Source organism: Trachymyrmex cornetzi, unplaced genomic scaffold (genome assembly GCF_001594075.2).
Source record: "Trachymyrmex cornetzi isolate Tcor2-1 unplaced genomic scaffold, Tcor1.1 scaffold245, whole genome shotgun sequence".
Taxonomy (NCBI): Eukaryota; Metazoa; Arthropoda; class Insecta; order Hymenoptera; family Formicidae; genus Trachymyrmex; species Trachymyrmex cornetzi.
The window spans coordinates 1,334,144-1,356,853 of record NW_017297113.1 but is presented as its reverse complement, the minus strand read 5'-3'; the positions used below and the strand labels follow the sequence as shown (position 1 = coordinate 1,356,853).

At 36.1% G+C, this 22,710-nt stretch overlaps 1 protein-coding gene across 1 annotated transcript in view; it reads left to right on the top strand.

Annotated features, from left to right (window-relative positions):
- trol (terribly reduced optic lobes) overlaps positions 1–22,710 on the top strand; it is a 104,981-nt gene that overhangs the window by 39,736 nt on the left and 42,535 nt on the right. The window contains exons 3-6 of the mRNA XM_018507644.1: positions 12,067–12,174; positions 18,283–18,399; positions 20,346–20,459; positions 21,018–21,131. Of these exons, the coding sequence (XP_018363146.1) occupies positions 12,067–12,174; positions 18,283–18,399; positions 20,346–20,459; positions 21,018–21,131 (453 nt within the window). The remainder of the gene's footprint in view (positions 1–12,066; positions 12,175–18,282; positions 18,400–20,345; positions 20,460–21,017; positions 21,132–22,710) is intronic.

Sequence of the window (22,710 nt, the reverse complement as noted above, 5' to 3'; positions counted from 1 at the left end):
ACCCTACCTCTCGCCAACCCCTCACCATCGGGCAACGATCGCTGGCAAAGATTAATCGTCGGCATCAATTGTCATATTGTAGCTTCCGAGGAGCATTGCGTGAACGCGGCAGATGAAACGATCATGGGTTTTATTGTATATTTCTTGTTCGTTCGGCCGACCATGTGGTGTTATATCGTTTATATCAAATCAGAATGTTATACATGGCGAATCTATGCATAACTATTATATACGAATGTAGATTCATGCGCATATGCACGCCTGCGCTGTCGTCACGCGCTCATCAAGATTTGCATTCGTGCATCGGCAAGAATCTCTAAAGTGCTTCGTACGTACAAGATGTATTCGCGAACGTACATACGTATGCATGTACTGAGAAACCTTTCCATCTTTTCATTCGATCTAAGTCGGGCGGCGCACATTTTGCAAAGTGCATTAACGAAGCCGCACCGACGGAACGTCGTAAGTTTTTCGTTCGTTGGGAGGGAAAGATGCGTGTCTGCGTCATTCTTTTCTTCGATTGCGCGTCCTATATAACCATTAGCGGGCGAGGAGGTCATAAAGGCCACGAGGGCCATGAACTCTCTCTCTCTTAGAGTTTTCTTTTTTTAAAATATTTATAGCAAAGTGTTATATATGTATATTTTTAATTGGACAAGAGAAATCCTATATTCGGTCAAAGCGAATTTTAGTGCTTTAAATATGCGCTTTGACCGAATATAGGATTTCTATTTAATTATATTTATTCTCATCAGTCCAAAATCGTATCACAATATATTTTTAACGTTTCCGAAATCAAGCAATTAATTAAGCAAATTTGCTCAATCACATTTTATTTTAAGAGATTCCAAAAATATGTCTTTTATTTAAGAAACTTCTATAAATATAAGAAATACATATTTCATTGTATTATTCTTTTTTTGTGTTAATATAATTTTAAATAAAACATTTGATGAATCATACATCTCAATGATACTATTTTAGTGTAAAAAAAATTTAATATTTTATCTTTTCATATTTAACCTTGATAAAAAACTTTGTTTGCGGCGTGTTAATGTCCCCCTCCCATTTGACAAATTTCTGAATCCGCCAATGTATACATACATACATCCAGGAACTTGAGAAAAGCATCGCGCGCACGTTCGGGCGGTCAGATAAATGCGCGTGGATCTTCTGGTGGCATCAAGAGGAAGACGAAACTTTCGCCGCCGGCAGTCCATTAGAAGCGCACGGACGATTTAGCAAGGGATGGGCGGTGGAGGTGGTGGTTGCGCTCGCTTTTCTGGGGCCGGCTTTTAGGTCCAGCAATTTGATGCACGTTGCTTGTCATGCTAATATCTTCAGCTTTATATCGCCGCTGAGTTTTTCCCGGCGTTGATACACGTTTTCGTAGCGCCGGTCGTCCTCGCGGTACGCGTCGTTGAACACCGTGAAGAATACCGTTGCGCTGTCACCGTTGAAATTATGTCGCTTCGTCGAGACGAATTGCTCGGAAGCGACTTTAAGTGACGAGACGCGCGGGGAAAACGTGTCTTCCCTTATTTCCTTTTCTCCCGCTATGCTCGCTCCCGTATTGCGATTCTCTTGCGGAAATATTGCCCGTGGCACGATACTTGCACTAGAATCCTGTAATTCTTAACGACAGTATCGGTGTCGTTATATGTATATATTTATTGCGAGGCTTTTATTATCATATAATATATAATACCTGCCCAACGATGTAACGATATCGATGTTGTTATTACAGAATAGATATGTTTTTGCAATAACGTGATACAAAAGTCACGTCATCCTTTTCTTAATTAGTTGTTCAGAAGAAGAAGATAGGGTCTGAGCACAAATATTGTCGTAACATTTACTTAGACTTAAGTTGTAGACGTAAGTAACGCACAAGCTTTGGCGTATGACGTACAACTTATTGTCGTGTCTCCAAGAAACGTTGTAAACGTAAGTAAGCGATAATTCTTGTGCCCTGAGCTTAGTGTTCACCGTATTTGGATAAACGGTATTGCAAAAACTCCTTAACGTACTGGATCAGTATTCTGTTAACTCTTAATAATTTTATTAAAATTGACGATCAATCTGAGATATTTGAACTCAGTTTGCGATTGCGTTTTAAACCGACAAACCGAATCAGCGCGTAGTTTGAAAAACTGATAAAAATGTATTCGTAAAAATTTGCATATTATAGGGGGTAACTCCGGTATATACGCCGCGCTGGGATTTACGCCGCGGAAGTCAGAAAAAATAAAAGGAGTAGGGGTAATTTTCTCGCAACTACTCTGTCACATGCCTTTATGTTATATTGAGTTATAATTTCAGCTTCTTACTGTTAATATTAATGAAATTATTGTGAGTTGAATAGTTTTGTCACTGTGTGTGTAACAAGTAGCATCATCATAAATTATAATCTACATAAAATGATTACTGTAAGGCGTGTAAAAGACCTAATGGTTATTTCGTGATACATACGTGTAGAGGAATAGTAAAGCATGTTGTATAGCAAAATACAAGTGCTTTGCTTTCGTATTCTTTGTTTAGTTTGTTGAAACCCTTGCATTTTTGCCATATATCCTACCCATTATCTATATATAGCAAAAATGCAAGATTTCAAAAAGTTTATTTTTTAATATGAAAACTGAATATTTCAGATTTCTCTAATATTTTTTTCATAGTAGTAGACAGTACAAGTAGTAGACAGTACAAAGTTTTTACTGATATAGTTCGTTTTAAACATAGTAAATAATACTTAATAAATTAAGTTTTTGATAGATGCGGCGTATATATCGAAGTTACCCTAGTATTTATTAAGCACTATGATTCATTTTGATTGAAAATAGAATTTTTTATTTCTTTTAATTAATTGTTTTAATTAATCTTATTGATTTATTCTCGTCGATCTATTTTAAATTAATTGTCTTAACACACCGTCGATGTCATTACCTTATCGTTGTGCATTATACATGATAAAAAAAAACTGTAAGGACAGTTACTAAATAACTCGAAATTACACTTTAAAAAAGTCTGGTTGCATTAATAGGAATTTTAGTTGAAAGTAGACAAATCAGAATTTTCTGGTTGAATCTGTTATAAATTATAATTCTATTTGAAACAATCAGCATTCTGATTGATATGATCAAAATCTTCTGGTTCGTTCATTTTCAACCAGAAATTTTTTTCAGTGCGGGGCTTATAAGACCGCTTTCATATACATACTGTTTATAACTTTGAAAATGACCTGAAGATGGTCGAAACGTTAGTTTGATGTAGACATATTTTTATTTTGTTTTTACTTTTATTTTACTTGTCAACTGTTTAATGTCAACTATATCATATGTACATTAAAATTTGTTTTATTTTGGCTCGTAGCTCTTCTAATTATATTTTCTTATAAGACATCTTTTAAGACGCCTTTTAGATAGTTTTAGCAAAAGTCTCTTTAAGACGTCTTTACACGCATGTTCCGAATTTGGACTGTTTATCCAAATTGTTTTCTGGATGATTATAACCAACACTGTTGTTAAGAGTTCCAGAATGGAAATCCTGTACTTGTAACTTTTAACAACAATTTGTTATCGTTATATTGTCGTTATGCAGCTTTTTTATATAAAATATCTGCGCAACATAATATAACGATACCGACACTGTTAAAAGTTACAGAATTTCAGTGCTTTAACTAGCTCGACGATTCCTTTCGATTTTCCGTATTATCACGGATACTCCGGTATATCGTGCGTGGTTTTATGCATTCCATCACTGCGAATTACTTAGTAATTTGAAAACATAATTTGCATAACATTTGCGTAAGATAAACCAACGTAGTTGCGTATTATCTTTGAGTCTAATGGCTATTCGAGATGAATGATATTACATAAGCATCGTATAGAGGAACGGTAGCATATAAGGCAGTATGCCTAAGCTATAATATTACGAGAATAGATCAATGTAAATAGCTCTTTCTGAACGTATCTTATTTTTCTGTCAAATGAGACGTATAAGCAAGTTTCTGCGCCACCTAATTAGAATTCCATTAACAAACGCATCGCGTCAGAGGTAATAGGCGAAAATGGTAATATAATAATGACACGTAATAATAACAGCTTTAATATCACGGGTTCATGGCATCTCGGCAATCTGCGGAGTCGCGCAACGTTAATTTAATGAAAACGCGACCGCTGCAATCCGCCGCCGGCTTTTTAATTGCGCTTTATATGCCGTAAAAAAATTTTTACGTGCCCCACGCGATCATCGCACAGCCCTTACGACTCGTATATTTTCCAGGGATATAATGCATACGATTTTCCGGGATTCATTACTCTATCGCGGTCAATATCGCACGATTAATAAAGTAATTGCATTGCGGTGCGCAACAACGCCGCTGGCAAATCCTCCTTTACGATCGGCTAAACATCCTGATGCAATTTGCCATCACCGAGGAGCGGCATAAGACATCTTGCTTGAGATAAGAAACAGACTGGCAGCGCAAGCGATGTGACACGGAATTTCTATACACAACATCCAGACAATCTTTTAAAAAGGCGCTATTCAAGGTATCCATGTCAAACTGCTTAATTTTTTAAGCATAAGTATTCTGACTCACGCCATTTCCGCAACAATAGAGATCAGATAATAAAATTCTTGACAATTTTCTGCATAGAAAGAACAGTTTTCCTAAAGTATCTAAAAATTTAACTAGATGCAGATCTGAAAATAATTTTGTTTGACTCTCCATATAATTCTGTTTAGAGGTAAAATTATGTAGGACGCTTAAATTGGTTATTAGAATGTTAAATCTGTTTGCAGCATATTGACATCAACGCTTAAGCGTTCTACATTATTATTTTGCTGATCCAAAATTATTTTCAGATTTGCAACGTCCAGGGCAATTTTTTTAAAAGGTACAATTCAAGGCATTCGTGTCAAACTACTTAATTTTTTAACATAAATTTCTTTATTCACGCCATTTTTACAACAATAGAATTAGATAATGAAATCCTCGATAATTTTCTCAAACGAAAAAAATGATTTTGCTAAAGTATTAAACATTTAGCTAGATACAGTTTTCTGAAAATAATTTTTTTTGAAATTCAAAATAATTTGATTTTGATATCAGTATATGTAGAATGTTTGATATCAATTATATGTAGAATGTTTAAATTAGTTGTTAATGTTAAGTTTGTTTATAGCATTGACACCAATGCTTGATTTTATATAATTATTTTGATAATCTAACAAAATTATTTTCAGATTTGTATCTAGCTAAATTTTCTCTCACGTACATTTCTTCAACTGCTTGTTAACACGTTAATAAACTCTCATACACGTACCAAAGTACGTGCATTGCCACGTTCATAATTAATAAATATGGATTATATATTCTGGTGAGATTGTTTAAAAATGAATTTTCGCGCAACATCCGAGCTGGAATAAGATGATAATTTGCGAGATTGAAATATTAAGTAAGAAAACATCGTGTATGTAAAATAGGCAAATGGGAAAGTTTGCGAGGCTTTTTTACGTCGCGAAGAAGGCAGTTGCCGCCACCCTTGAGTTAACGTTCTGTCCCAAGGACCCATGTTTACAATATACATTTTTATGGGCTGATTCTTTTATAGCTCTTAATCTTAACACGCTTAGAACGGGAAAAGTTTGGAAGTTGCAGTCTTCGTGGTGTTCCAAGTACGCCACGCCTCTTGATCTTTTATACCTGGTTGACGTTGAAAATCGGATAATCGATCGAAGAGAAAAAATATCGTTCCAGTTTCTTGATCTTTCTGCAAGTCTGCACTATTAATAAATTAAACAGTTCGCGTGGAAATAGAGCGACGATAGCCAAGTAGGAAATTAAATTAAATGAAAATTGGTTTAAGAGTGCTATTGTAGTGTTAATTTCCCAGAACAGTTTTGATAGGAGGATTAACACTCATCAGTGCTATATTAAATTAATAAATTAATACGCTTGCATTGCTTCTAATTTTGTCTCTGTGATTGCTCCTAATTCGATTATAAATCTGTGTGTATAAACTGCTTTAGCAATAGATAATTAAATATTTTCCTTTTTATAACAAGCGAAACATATATAATTTAGGCTAATCTAAATATCCTACAAGTATATATAGATGATTCTATTACAAATCTATATATGTGGAGTACTTTGGCAACAGATAATATTTGATGTATTAGTAGTTGCTGAAAATAATATATACAGATAAGGTTCAAAAAATTTCATCATCCAGATTTTCGAGAAATTAAGAACTTTATTTTTGAAAAACTATAAATTTATCAAGTGTTTATATCAATACCATCATGCTGTGGATTTAAAACCCATGATGTTAAATCCACGTCATATTGGTGTTAATGTTAATACCAGCATAGCGGGAATTATATAGACACCACTATTTTTTAGAGTGTATCTTGTATAATATCTTTGTGTATATTACGTAATTGAAAATTTCAAAAATAATTCCCGTTGAGTTTCCACTGTACTCGCATTTCTCAATCCCGATCTTTGGCCGGCGTGCTCGCTAAACTATTTTTTCTCCGCGGTTTATTTCCGATTAACGCGTGCAAAAGACGCACTGTGCACGGAATCGCGCGCAAGGACCTTCTACAAAGACCTCGGCAGCTAAGACGTGCGGGGAAGTTATTCGTGTAATTTATGGCTAGAGTGCCCCTCGACTGCAGCGAGGTCGCAGACGCTGACGTTCTTCTATTTCAAAGTACGCTTCTTGAAGTTGTTATGAGAATACGAAAAGCGTCCAGCGGACATCTTTGGAACGATATACTGCACCGCTTTCTCAAAAGGCACGATCATCTCGATATAAACTGATGAATATCGACAAATCTCTTCACCAAAATACGTTAAATATATAATTTGATACCTAATAAACATTACAATGAGATAAATACAATACAAATTAAATGATCATTTTCTTTTTTTTTTGTTGTTAACATTAATGATGGCACAAATGGCGGTCAATGATAAGAAAAAATATATCATCTTGATGTGTACTAATTTATTACTTCCGGTGGTTAATTCTCGAATACTTTCGCTGAAAGATAGAACATATTCCTTCCCATGCACGGAACGTCGCGTAATTCAGCAATCTCGCAAATGTGGCGAGCGTTCTATCGACTTAATTGCTTTACCCTCCTTAAATTTACAAGGCAGCGAGAACTTGGCTCGTGTACTTTGCCTGTCAGACTCTGCTTCTTCGTCGGGAGTAGCGGCATGAGGCGCACCGCGGACCGTACCTTTTCTTTTTGTCACGACCATCCAGTTTTTAGACGTATCGTAACGACGACATTAATATCGCGTGCAACAGCTCGTGCAGCTTTTAACGGAGCCCCGAATGCTCGCGGAAAGCAGCGAGCTGATTGCGGGCGTGCACTTTGAAATAGCAGAATGTAAATTAATGCGCCAAACGGGTTGCGCTACTCTTTGGTATATTACGTTTACGGTGTTATTAAAACGAGATATCATTTGTTCTCCCATGGGTATGTATTGATACCTATGGATACAAATTTGTTGGTGAATATGTTTTAAATAAACATCTATTAGTTACAGCCAATTTGTTCGAATAACATCGAGAGAGATTGTGGCTTTATATTTATATGTCGTCAGTAAAACGTAGTTATTAATTTTTTACGATCCGAGCAGCTAAATGCAGTGTATAAAGGATGTTCGAGTAAAAGCGGTACATTCTGAATTAATAATGTTTTCCTCGATCCAAATCGCTTCACGATTTATCAGATGTACGCACCTATGGGACACGCTATATTCCGATGTTGCGCTGCTAATACATTGCTCAACATTGTCGATATCTCTCTGATATCACAAACATTAAATATTCAAAGAAACATGATTTTATTTTCGGTACCACGAATAGTTGATGGATTTCCTGTCGTCATATTGTGGTTATTCTCATCTCGCGATGAATATTGCATATACATAAATCGAGATATGGCGTATCTAAGTCGACAGTTCTAATTTTTCCCGCAGTAGTACTACAAAGACTAAAAATCAAATTGCAACTTTTGATATTAATATATCTGTTTCATTTTAAGGAGTACATTTTATTATATATGTATAAGGAATATTTTCTAAATATAGTAGCAGCTTATAAAAATTTCGTCATATTTATAGGTTTGAAATGTGTAAGAGAGAACGAAGTGTTAAATATAAAGGCACAAAATTAATATTTAAAAAAGGTACGCATACAAAATGATATTATTTGTATCTAAATATTATTATGAAACACTAGAAGATTAAAGAAGCAGGAATGTTTATATAAATATATTATAAAATCAAGAGAGTTATTTCTTAAATAAAATGCATGTTTTATATAAATTACAGATTAATCTTATTTGATTAATTAATCCCTCACAGAATTGTCGAATCCTGTAATCAAACGTGATCTCCTTAGGGTTCAAGAGCTTCGCGAGTGAGTCGAAACATTCGTACGAAAAACTAGCGAATACAAACGCGAATCATGAAGCACACCGCGAAGTAACCGACCCTTGAGTTTGGGATCCTATTGACTTACGGTTCGTCTATCCGGTGAACACAGAAGAGACAGAGCGTGCGCTGGTCTGTTTAATGAACAAGCTTGAGCGGTTTGATTTGCATTGCGCGCAGTCACGCTCCGCTCGCGGTGCGAATTTCAACGTAGCAGCCTCTGCTACTCGGTGGCCACCTGAGTAACGTGAGATACCTGCACGTTGGCACAGCCCGCCCTGAGACGCGTAATGCGCCCGGGTAGAGAACGCTTTAAGGGGCATTCCTGTCGCGCCTGCATCGCGCCGTTGCGTTATCGCGATTCAGCGTCGAGCACTGCCATCGAATGACAGTTTCCTGTGTCAAAGCATACCCGGTCGCTGTTACACAACGTGATCAACCCCCGTGCGCAACCCGTCGCCGCCTCCCTCACCCCCAGCTGCTGCCTTCTTCCATCGAGAATCGCGCAATTCGAGCGGCAAATGCAATATTGTGGCCTCGCCGCCGAGACACTTGAGACAAAATGGCATGCTTTCGCGCGCGATTTGCCCCTTTTTTTCCCGTTACTTTCAAAGGCTGCACTTCCCGAAAGCTCTTAGATCCTCTTTTCGCGCATCGTTTTACGTGTATTTAATTACGTACATAACTTAAGAGGTTCTCCAAATTAAGCAATTAAAATGAACACTTTTTAATACACCCGTTTAAAGTTTCATCAATTTTCATCGAGTTGCAATGCACGTTTACATATTATTTTCATGCGCATATGCAAAAGCTTATTGTAAACTTCAGTTTAGTAAAAACACAAATGTTTGTTACAAATTTTGGAAAAACATAGTATAACTCAGTTGGTTCATATGTATATATTTTATTTTTATTTTCATAATATTCAATTTTTCGAGAATTGAAATTGTAATAAAGTTTTGGTCTTTATGTCTTTCTCTTTCTCTCTCTCTCTCCTGCTTGTATTTATATAAATAAAATAAATAAATGTATGTATATGCATATATATCTTTATTTATCTATTTACTTTATTTTATATACATCTAATACATAAACAATTTCTCTCTTGCCATGTAAAATTGTGTTTTATTTAGCTTGACGAAGCATCGATAGCATCACTTCAGTTTTATTAGTCGGAGCCCAGCATCGTGTTTCTTTTTCCTACTCTTTGTGTTTGGTACTTATCAAGTCACTTTTTCAATCGCACGAGTGCCTCTTCGCATTAGTCGATGGTACAAATGTGAAAACGGGTTGCCACGTTCGCGGCTTGAGCGGCAAACGCGACTCGGTCATGATCAGTAAGTGGAAACGGACGAGCACGCGTGCGGCCTATGAAATTGGAGTCGAACTTGTGAGCGGGCGAATGTTTATTTGAAATAGGATAGCCGGCCAACGATTGCACGCTCCTGATTTCGAAACCCGAGGGGACTCGATCATTGAACGAGCCCGGACGAGCGACTAACGAAAAAATTGCGTTCGCTGTTTGCGGTCCGGCTGTGTATCATTCGGAGACAATTAACAATTGACTTTGTGCGATACGAGAAGAGTCGAAGTGGAAAAGAATGAAATTCTAGTAATGAAAACAATATCCGTTAAAATTAAACGCTATCCGGAATTGAAGTAATTTGTATAAAATTTCTTTCAATAATTATCTTATATACAAGAATAATCTATTTTCTAAACTTAGTTATTGTTTCTGACTCTGTAAATATTAGGTATGTAATTTCCACGACTTTTTTAAAAGATATATTTGTTAATACTAAAGATACAAACATTTCAACCAAAGTATTTGGTTTTCGAATCTATTACTTTTTGCCATCCTTCGGAGGTATTATATAGATATTTTATAAATATTATATTGTTTATGTATTACAGATGTCACGACAAAAGAATACTTCGTAGCGCGATTTATGAAAATCATATTTAATTTTTTAAATCAATCTTGACACGCTCTTTCCGATGCAATATTGTCTTCGTAAGTTTCACAAATTGTTTTAGTTGTTTCAGCGGCGGTTTTACCGCAATGAAAATAGTGAAGGTAATGGCGAATATATGCACCGTTTCATTTATTTTTAATTAAACTAAAATGAACATGGAGAAAAAAAATTGTTCATTTGACTATATTAATTTAATTCATCTTTCCTATATATTTTTTATTGGAGAATGTATGTATTTAAATCAAATATAATATCTTAAATACATATATACTTCACATCAGTTATAAAACACACACACACACATATAAACGATTTAAATTAATTTAATCAAATAAACAATTTTTTCTCAGTGTAGTTAAATGTTTAACTGCGGATTGTTATGTAACTTTCGAAACTAGATTAATCAACCTTACTAATGAAAAAGTTGGGCGCGAAAATATAAATACACTGTTGTTATAGCACTATCTAAAAGTGCAATAAAAACAAATTGACAGGCTCCAAAAAATAAATCAACCAAATATTATACCTATGTAAGCCAAACACAGGGTGTTGACGTGTAAAGAATTTATTCAATTAGTATATAATGTGACAATAGACGTTTCGATCCTATTGTGGATCCTTTTCAATATCTTAATAACATTCAATATGATAAATTTAAACATTGATAAATCATACAATTACAAACTGAGCTTTAAGAGTAATTGTAATTGTATGATTTATCAATGTTTAATTTTATTATATTAAATGTTATTAAGATATTGAAAAGGATCCGCAATAGGATCGAAACGTCTATTGTCACATTATATACTAATTGAATAAATTCTTTACACGTCAACACCCTGTGTTTGGCTCTCATAGACATAATATTTGGTTGATTTATTTAAAATTGATCATGGGAACTTATTTATACACCTAATAATTCAAAAATTTTTCCATTTGGCTGAATGAATCCGTCTAATCGGTGAGAGATCGAATTGTTTATTGTGTTTTTTCCTCGCGATCTTGTAAAAATCATGAAACTCGTATGATTCGCGATATTAAAAACGGCGCATGTTAAGAAGAAAAATGAGAACTGTGACGCGTCTATGCAGCAAAGCGCTATCCGATCTACAACCTCTTATCTTGCAACCTTATCCTTGTCTCTTACGGCCACTGCCTCACCTTTGAAACATTATCCGCCGCTACGTACGACCTTCTCAGAATTTATATTAAACAAACGACTCCCATTATTGGTTTATTCGTGTGTTGTCAGGCAAGGTAGGATCAATTCAGTGAATCTCGCTCAAGAGCGCGAGTCTCTTTTCACGGCTCTGAGCTAACGTAACTCGCTTATATGCAATATCAACCCGAGACTGAATACCTTCTTGTTTTGGAAAAAAAATCAAATCTAACGTTTGATGGCTGAGAAGGATCGAATAGTTATCGGAAAATACGCCTGAATTTGAGATCAAAGAATCAAATACCTCTTTGCCGTCTAACTAATATCCAATGCACTATATTCTAATGTATCATAATTACAATTATGTCGGGTATATTTTTAGAAATTGACTAAAATGTTGTAATTTTTTTTTTAATTTTGGCAATAATGACAATAGCTTTCGTATATAATAATTGATTTCTTTCTGTGTACAGCTTGTTCTTCGACCGAGTTCATATGCAGAAACGGGCAATGCATCGACAGTAACAGATACTGCGATGGCGTGCAAGATTGCCACGATGGATCCGATGAACACAATTGCCGTAAGTATCGTTTCCACATCTGAAAGATGATCGCCTGTACTCATCACAGTTATTTGCATGTGCATGCAGTTTGGACTTGTAACGGTGGTATCGCGCATTGCTGCGCTGCGATTGTAGCTTCAGAATTCGTCTTCGTCCTTTTTAATAATCTTTTAATAAGACTATATATGGCACACATAAAAAAACGTAAGCAGTAAGACATAAGCAACGTATATGTGTATAAGCAAAAAACTTTTTGCTTACATCATTATTTTTACATTTTTATTGTGATCGACCGATTCGCTTACGCTTTACATTTTACATTTTTTTGTGTGCCACGGCCTTTAATGTACTGGTAACTATGTTAGTTAATTCCGAAATAATATTACACTTTTGTGCGTCCTTACAAACAACATCCACAACTGAAAGGTTTACTGCAACAGTAGGCTAATCCACATTTTATACACAAACAGAGAAAATTAACTCTAAAATTAAAGATTAGGGGAAACAACCCATACAGTAAGATCTTCAGGGGATGTCCTCTAAACGTCTTAAGGACGATTCCCAGGATGTTTCTCGGATAAAGTGTGCTGTATAGGAATGGATTACCTCACATTTTTACAAAATGTGGATTATTCCACTAGTAATAAGCCCTTTCATTTTCAAACGATTAAACCTTCTTATACAAGCCGCGCAAATTGTCGTTAATAATTCAGAACACCATTTTTATGCATTTTCAAGATAGAGATCAATTATTTTTATATTTCAAACTCATAAATATCGTATTTTTATTTTAAAAGAAAATAGAACTCGATTAAAAGGAATGAGCTTTCTACAATAAGCCATTACCTAAGCTTCAATCTTAAGCCGTAAGAAACCAATCATAGTCGATTATTCTTCTCACATTCGACTATAACTGGTCAATTTTTTACGGCTTGAAACTTAAACTTATGTAAGTCCGGATCTACAATAGGTGTTTTAAGCCTTAAGCCGTAAGAAATTGACCAACTACAGTCAAATACGAGGAGAATAATTGACTATGATTCGTTCATTTCTTATGGCTTAAGGCTTAAAAATCTATTGTATATCCGGGTTAATGGCTTATTGTAAAAAAAAACCAGAAGGCGCTTCTTATAACACTAATACGGATAATTTTACGCTAATTGCGTGAGCGGAAATAAGCTTTGTAACCAGATCGTTCTCGCACGTACGAATCTATAAGACCTGTGCGTGCTGATAAAGGTATCTTCACGCGGAATCATGAACTGATACTGGCGACGCCCTTGCACGTACCGACATTATTTATCGCTAGCGAATACCGCACGACAGATTTGCATGCGACTGCGCCGGAACTAATGGTCGCGGGCTGTCCGACATATTACGATGAGCTCAATAATTATAATAACTGTGACAATAACAATAGCGTGCTCGGGGAAAGAAAAAAAAAAGAATATGGGAGTCGTAGTGGGCGGCAGTGGTTGACGATGGCGTTCTTCGGCCTCGTGTTTAAGGCCGTTGCACCCGTATACTGCATCGACATCCGTTTTCTCTCTTCGTTCAACCCTGTATACCAACCCCCTCCCCCTCTCTCGCTACCCTTTTCAACCTCAGCTTATTATTTCCGTCGTCTTTTGCGGAGGCATGCTTCGTGGCCGGTCCGCCCGTGTACGACCGCGTGCACATCGCTAACTTATTCTCAGTTAAAAGGCATAATTTTAAAAAAATTGAAATTTATTTTACGATCGGTAAATCGTGATTCGAACGGGAATGCTTGGTTTGTATACACAGAAAAATATATACTATATGCAGATAGCAATTATTGTTTTCAAGTATTTCAAAGGTTTATATCCTTAAATAGGTATATCGTAAGTTTATCTTAAACGTCCAAATTATTCAAAATATATTCTGAATCCTAGTAAATTTTATACTTCAACAAAAGAGAGAGATTATAAAATTAAATTAAATTAAATCACTTTACTTATTATATAAATAATTTTCTACGACGAAATTTTATAATATTCTTAATAAAAAAAGTAATTTTTTGTTTTGAATACATATAATAAGAGTTTCACTTTCTCTTCTCTTTTTAAAATTTGTAATAAATATATTTTAAGACTATTATCAAGAAAATATTTTTTGTTAATAATAATCGTTACTTAAAAGAAAAAAAGTTAACTGAATAATCACTTTTCTTAACAGTAGAATGATATTTTTCTGTGTGTAGAAGTACAATGCCAAAAATTAAATCAGCATGACATAGTTATTATATGCTTTTAATTTTTATTAAGTATATAAATCATCTTGAAGGTTAATTAAAGAAATGGTTAATGGAAGCATCGTGATATACAGTCTTTATGTCGTAATGTAAGAAACATTGCAGGTATCCAGTTCGAATTATTTCACAGTTCATAAACACGCTGCAATTTGCGATTTTATGCAGCAATAATCCATTAACGGAAATAACCATAATGAGAAACAACGCGTTTGGTGACGCATGTCATGTTTATGTAATTTTACGACGCTTACGCGTCCATTTGTAAATGCTAACATCATGATAGTGATAATTGTGACGCACGAATGTATCAATGGAGAATTGACTGCCGATTTCTTATTCATCTTCTCGCATATAATTTTACTGCACATCTCATCAGCGGCTGCATGAATGTCGTTAGCGTAGAAGCGCGGAAGACGATTAAAAGGAGAGAAAAAAAAAAGATCAGACACGGAACACTCCTCGTCCCCCGGCAAATCTGGGATGGCCCCCTGTCGAACGAGATTTACTCGCGTTTATTAATCCGCCCTAATAACCGGCCGCAATTTTAATCCGACGTTAATCTCCCATGGGCCGTCAGCTGAACATCGCGCCAGGCCCTTCCATCATGGCTCTGTCCCGGAATTTCGCATTTTCACCGCTTTAATCCAATTTTGATTCGTGACAAGAGCGTCGCACGTCCGCCGAACTTCTCCGCCGCTCCACGAAAATCGGTCACGCCGCGGAATCGTGTCAAGCTATATGGCGAGAGTCATCATCCCTGTAAATCCTCGGCACGAGATTATGTTTGTTTCTCGCTGTTTGTCGACGACGTTACGTTGCGCCAGCGAGTGATATTTTCGCGGCGGCTTATTTTGACGAATTCGAAAGTTTTAATGGCCTCAACAAAATTCGTTAGAAGACATCACTGGCTGCGTTCAACAGAAAAAGCAATTGCAACTGCTAAGATTCTTTAATAGTCTAAATATATTAAGAAATAAAATGGGCTAATGGGAATTAACGCTTTAAGTCTTGCGTGATTAATTAATTATAAAAAGCATATTTTATCCGAATCAAAAATACGATACAAAGATAACACATTCTTTAAATTCTTTGGAGTAAAATCTCACTCTAAAGAGTGAAAATTGAACCAGTCTTGAAAAGAAGTGGTTTAATTTTCAATCTTTAAGAGTGAGATTTCACTCTTCAGAATGAGCTTCCACTCTAAAAGTTTTAGAGAGTATGCGTTTCGGCTAACCTTCTAGCCATCTTTAGCAAACGCTAACACAATGAAGATAAAATAACAATATGCTTAAGATCTATTACTGTATACCTTTAGCAATAGTGTTCATGAAGCGGTCAATCATTTCTTCATTAGAGAATAATTTCAAACCAGTTGAAAGGTTGAAGGATACAAAATGATCGCTTAACCTTATTAGAACATAAACGATGAACATACTTTCAAAGAGCAATTTAAAACCAAATTATGTATTATATAATAACAATAATAATAGTATACAATATAAATCGCAAGTTCAGTAATAAAACAAAAATTGTAGCCAAAGTGTAACACAAAGTGATCATACATCAAATAAGATTAAAAAGTAATAACGTGACGATATATAGAGAAGTGAATATATATAGAAGTGAACACTTGCCATATCAAAGTTTAAACTTAAATTCTTTAAATAAATGCAATAAAATTAAATTGATAAATAATAAATTGAACAAATTAAATTCTTTAATATGATTGGTTCTTAGCTCCTCCATTGGATTTAAACGTATAAATCAATCATAAGAATCTTACAACAGTTGGAAAACTGCTTCTTCTGCTAAACGCAGCTATTGTCACGTATTTATCGCCACGCAAAGGAAATTTACACTATATCTCGAGTAATTCAAGATTATTTTGGTTTTACGGTTTATCTGATTTAGCAGTTAAACCGTTAATTTCTTAGCGCGTACGAGGGATCATTTCTAAACTACTCTGAAGCGCGAACGAACCGCCTCGAGCATCGAGCTCGTGAGCGGATTATTGAACTCGCAGCTCGTTTGCAATTCAATCGTCAAATGGGTGAGGCTTCGGGGCAGGCCTTGAACTTAAGATGATCTCAGAAATCGCAACATCTCCCATCGCTTTATCAAGCGACTCACGACTCAGCGTGCTGTCTCACGCCCGTTTCCGCGTCATCTCGCGATGATTTAAGTCCGTTATTTCTCTCTTTGTAACAAATTGGAATGAAAAAAAAAACAGATTTGCTAAAATTTACGTTACAGTAGTGCGATTAATCTCGCAATCAGCCATATTAATCGTTATCAACTCCTGTCGCGAAAAATTGACAACAAATAAATTTTTTATAATTGATAGCTCTCACTCTATTCAATGACAATTAAACGAGTATAATTGAAACTTCTGTAATTCTATGTCGCCGCTTCACTAGATGGGATGAGATGTGAATTATTTATTTCGCATTGCGGTTTGAACATTTGATAAAGTGCCATTCTATTTTTCCGTAATTTTTCGGTTCTGGTTTCCACCGCTCTGGTTTTTTTTTTTGTTTGTAGTAGCCGATTAATTTTTCTACGCGGCCAGAATACTTCAGCGTGATGATCGCGATGAATATTTCAATAAAAGAGATCAAATTTTAGCACGATTGTGCGAAACATCATTATGTGAGATGTAACACCGCTCCTCTCTTTCCTTTCCTCTCAAGCTTTATGTGGACGATAACTTAGCGTTTACCAGGAAAAGTGTTGGGACTTTTATTTCTGTCGCTTTCGCTCGTAAAGAACTTTCCACTACGCTTCAATCGCGCTATCCCTTGCGAATTCGCGTGACTTACGTCTGTCCACGTGTGTATTTCGTCTCTGCGTGTATTCGTGCAATAATAGTCGTCGACGCGGTTAAACGTAAAGGTAACTGTTGGTCGTCACGCAGTGTCCTTCCGCGGGCAAGCAAGTTCTTTCATGTTCTTCCATCGTTAACTAATTGCCGCTGTAAATTAGAGTACGGCAGGAAAGAGTACGACGATTGACGTAACTCCTCGTTCATTTATAATCTCTTCCGTGAAATTTTCTCAAATACGTGCTAATTAATGGCCTAGTCACTTGGGCGTGCTTAACGCGTTTCGCTCGGCCACTAATTAGTTCATCTTAAGAAACTCTTTCCATCCTATCTTATATCATTGCGCCGCGCGATCCCATGTTAGAATTGTTGTTTTGTGTTCTTCAGTTCAGATCACTTTGACATCTCGGTATCTGTCTTTTTTAACTACACTCTTTGTATGTTTAATATTTCGTGAAGCAGTAATATGAATATTTAGATTTTAGAAAATTGCAGAATATGATATTATACTCTCTAATTTTTTTAGAATAAAATATTCTCGGAGTGAAATCTCACTTTTAAAAAGATTGAAAATTCTGCCACTCTTTTTCAAAAATAGTAAAAATTTTTTCACTCTTTAGAGTGAGATTTCACTTGAAAGAATTTAGAGAGTATAAGAGACTACGAATGTAGCTAAGCAAAACAGACCTAAACTTTGCGTTGCTTACTTGCTTTCTATTCACTTATGTACAAGTGAACCTAATTTAAATATCTGTTCTTTTCTTAAACATTATTCTTGAACATTACCTCGGAATGCAGCTTAATTTATTCGTCGATGAAATTGTTATTCGTTACTGGCGGTCATTGTGCTTCCTACATCATTGTATCTCAGTGTTACGTCCATTCAGCAATGTATGCCTAATCTTCGTCAGCGTCATTCTCTCAACTGTGTTTTGTACGTGTCATCTCTCAAATTGACCTGCATCAGTCGAGTCATCGTGCCGTTCTCGACGACATAAATCTTCCCAGATTAGCCTGAGTGCAATTCTTACAGCCTGCAAGGAAGACCAATTCGAATGCGCGCCTGGTTATTGCGTGCCCTTATCACGGCGCTGTGACGGATACACGGACTGTATCGGTGGAAGGGACGAACAAAATTGTTACAACATGAGTACGAATTATCACTATTTACTCCAATCAGCTGCGAAACGACACACTCAGCGCGAAACATGTAAATCAGTCGGCGTTGGAATAACGTGGCCGCACATCTGCGCACGAAATGGCCTTTACGTTTGCCAAGAAACTCATTTGACTCGTTAAACTATTTAACAAGAAATGTCGCGATAAATTTTTTGCTGTTATCAAATGGGTATCAAATTGCGTACATTGCGCAACCCGATGACATTCTAGAGTCGCATTACGAGCGGTCACTGTGAAATTCCAATGCCGATAATTACGGGGACACGAGGTAACTGAGAACTGTTTTATTTCCTTTTTTTTTTTATTTCGTGAAATTTGGTAATCGAAACAAATTGTATCCGCGATCGAGTTTTGAGGGACATCGGTCTCGTGTTCCCGTGTCGCATGATTCGCGATACTCGCGCACACGAGACGTCCAGAACGTTTCGCAACACGCATCTCTGCGGCGAGAGGTAGGTATGAATTCTATTGCATCTTTTGGGTATATGCGGTGGAAGGGTTATACGACATACGCGAATTTTCCTGCGTGAACGATGCCTGCGCAGCATGATATTTGAAAGTTCCCGCATTTTTAACTCATTAGGAAGTAGCGCATGATAATTTACGCATGCGACTCTGGTTACATCATAAAGTTATGCAGAAACTCGCGAACAGGTATTCACACTTGCAATAACGCGACGGCGATTCTTGCGCATAATTATTCATGGATATGTGGTAGCACATATGGCTGCGAATTTACTCCGCAAAACAGTCACAAGCAGTTAACAACGATACGCGGAATAACCGTTTTCCAACTGTCGGGAATAAATTAAATTTCAACAAGTAATTTTAAATCCGCTCGAAAGAAACTCACACGATGCTTTACGACAGAGGTTTTTTTTTTAAACCAGACTGATCTGAAATATAGATGCGAAAATTATTTGGACATAAATACACATATTGATCGGAATCAGATAAATTTTGTAGTTGTAAAATCGAAATTTGATCCGCTATTAACAAAATGAAAAATCCAAAAAGAGTTCTCACAAACCAATTACAAAACAGGCTAATGAGAATCAATTTTGCGGTGAATCACACATGCAATAAAATATTTAATACATATTACTTATACAATTAATCTTCATACGTTTCAGCCATCATTCGGGCCATCTTCAGTGAACAAACTTAGATAATAATGAAAATCTTCTAATCCGATTGTATAAATAATATGTATTAAATATTTCATTGCATGATTCATCGCAAAATTGACTCTCATTAGCCTGTTTTGTAATTTATTTGACAATTTCGAGAGTTATAAGTTGAGGATTTTGTTATACGCTGAAATAAGAGTTCTCACAAATTAAAATTTTAAATACGCTCTAAGTATACTATGAAACTATCATATTTTAAGGTAAAACATATCTAATCAGCTTAATTGATTTATAGAAAGATACGTTTTTAGATTTTACGTCTCGCGATGAGCAGCCGAAGTCACCGACACGAATTCTAAGCATAAAAGTAACGTGACTCTACAATTTATACTTATTGTAGGTCAAATGGATTTTTGTAAATAGTTGCCATTTTTAATTAACTAAAGCGGGCTATCGAATACTTCCGAGCGTGGCATGGATTCAATTGATTATTGATATCGTGTAAATTGAATATGCTTCAGTAACTCGTTCAAATTGCGACAATAATCAATAAAACTCGAGTCGACAGCTCTTCAGTTACTTTGTACAGACAGAGAATAAAAACTTTTAACTAAATCAAGGTATCGTTGTGTGAAAGTGCTATCGTATCGCCAATGAGGATATTTGTTTTGCGTATTTTTTTCGTTTATCCACTATCCTATCTCTTTTTTCCTCTCCCTTATTTTATTTATACACATTTTTATTTTTTTTCTATCAAATAGCACATTTTTTTTTCTCTTTCAAATAGCACGATGTCGAGCGGATGAATTCGAGTGCGCCAGCGGTTCGTGTGTCAGCAAAAATGCAAGATGTGATGGACGAAACGATTGTCTCGATCATTCTGACGAATATAATTGCAATGGTGTGTTTGTTTATAATTTTTTCTTTTTATTATCGATATTTTATCTATTGAATTTTTTATATATTTTATAGCTGTTTACCCATGAAACATAATTAATAATCACATATTGCATCAATATTATAATTTCTAACTCAACAATAATATAAATGTAACATAAAAAATATTGTGTATAACAGTGACATTGTTGAGTAGAAAATTATACATTGATGTAACGTTATTATTAGTTTATGTTTTCTCTCAACGGGTTAGAATAGATTTAAGTTACAGATAGTTTTTTAAAATTATATTTTATAGTTAATTATATTTTTATTGATTATATTTTATTAATTACATTTTTATTATATTTTTAAATTATATTTATTTTTTATTGTACAGTTTATTAGTCATAAATTGGAATAAATCTCGGTTAATGACGAAGAGGTGAATAATTTTATCGCTAAGCTTTCGAGTAATTATTATTTCGTAATTCAAAATATTATATATTTAAATATGATCTTGTATATGATAAATTATTATATTTAATAAACTTTTCATTTCTCTTTATATCGTCGTTTTCAGTGACCACCTGTAGTGGGGATCAATTCCGTTGTCTAGATGGCATCTGCTTAAGTATCGACAAGCGTTGCAACGGAATCCACGATTGCCGTAACGGCGAAGATGAGAGCCAATGCGGTAAGTTAATTTGTTTTCCTCCCCTCTTTGAAACATGTATTTATTCGATCGGTTTATTCTTACATCTTGAGAGCGCGAGAGCAGAATATATCAATGAGATTTTCTTAACAATACAGATTTCAACGGAGTCTGTCTTATACATCTCCGTTATTTCTGCCTTCGTCGTCTCTAATTGTATCGTCTTTGTTCATCGACAACGTAAATCCTACGTTGTTGCATGTTCTAATCGTGAGGTCAATAATCACTTTTGCACGCGCAACGATAACTCCCGCAACGGTTCCAGCAATAAGCCGCGATAAGCCTGCACCGATGCTCTTTGCCAAGTGTCGGTTACCCGACGCGATTATTCACGAGCGATCGAGAGGGGCGCCTGAGCTTAAATGAGCCTCAAACGCGCCTGCGAAGTTTAACAACAAGATTGCAGGCACTTTGATAAGTCTCGCGAGTAAACCTAGCAGTGATCTCATTCGAACACGTGCTTAACGTCGTGGAAATAACGTCGCAAAGATTGCGATTTGTATATATGCGCATATATCATCATCCGAATTTTAAGCATCATTATTTTTTTAATCAGTCATTTCGTCGCGGATGAAAACGTTTGTCTCTTTATTACAATAGTGAACTCTACGAGTACGCGAGCAGAAAAGCGTTTACGCTTGCACATAATTAGACGCTGACGAGCGGTTACGAAGGTCCGGCGTTGGATACACCATTGCGCGCTGTAACGTGAATAAACGTAAACTTAATTTTCTCCGGCACGCTCCACGTGACTTTCGATTTACGATTTTCCACGCTGACCGAACTTTATGCCCCCAGCGCGCAACGCCGAAAATAACACCTCTTTTCCTGAAATAGTTTAGCCAATGTCGTTGCACCATTACCTCGCCTAATCCAGGTTTCGTTGCAACCTAAACCGGAGCGTCCACGACCGGTCGTGTGTGAAGAAGGCGGCGGAACTTTCAGGAATTCCCGATGTACTCGGACCGTTTCGTTACGACGTTACCTAAACTCGCTTTAATTAATCGACTTTTAAGCGAACCGCATCCGACATTCCTGTAACCAACACGCGTGGAGAGCGAAGACATCAATCCTCGCTGCCGATCGAAGATAAATTAATCGCGTAAAGATAATCCAATAGTCCACGTCATCCTGTTGCGATTGACTTATCTTCTTGATTGAGAATGCAGATTGCTGTCCTTCTGCTCTTGTATATTCCCTGTATATTTCCTTCGTTCATATACTAACCTCAGCAAAAGCAGCACAGCTCGAAGCATCTCACACCAGGTAAAGGTGCGTCCGCTTCTACCGTCCAGATTATAGTATATAACGCTATATGCAAATCGTACTCTCTGACCCACGGTGTCACTTACACCGCGTGATCATAAATATGCCGCCACTAGGCGAAATTATTTAGCATTACGCCCAGTTTATTCTGTTAACGCGCATTTTGGACGGAAGAAGTCGGAGTGTCGAAGGGCTTGCTTGGAGCCGCGATCGCGCGGCTTTGTGCTGGTGGATCATGAGTGATCCTGGAGGGATGGGAACACAACTTGAGGACGGGGGCTGACACGCGTTAGCG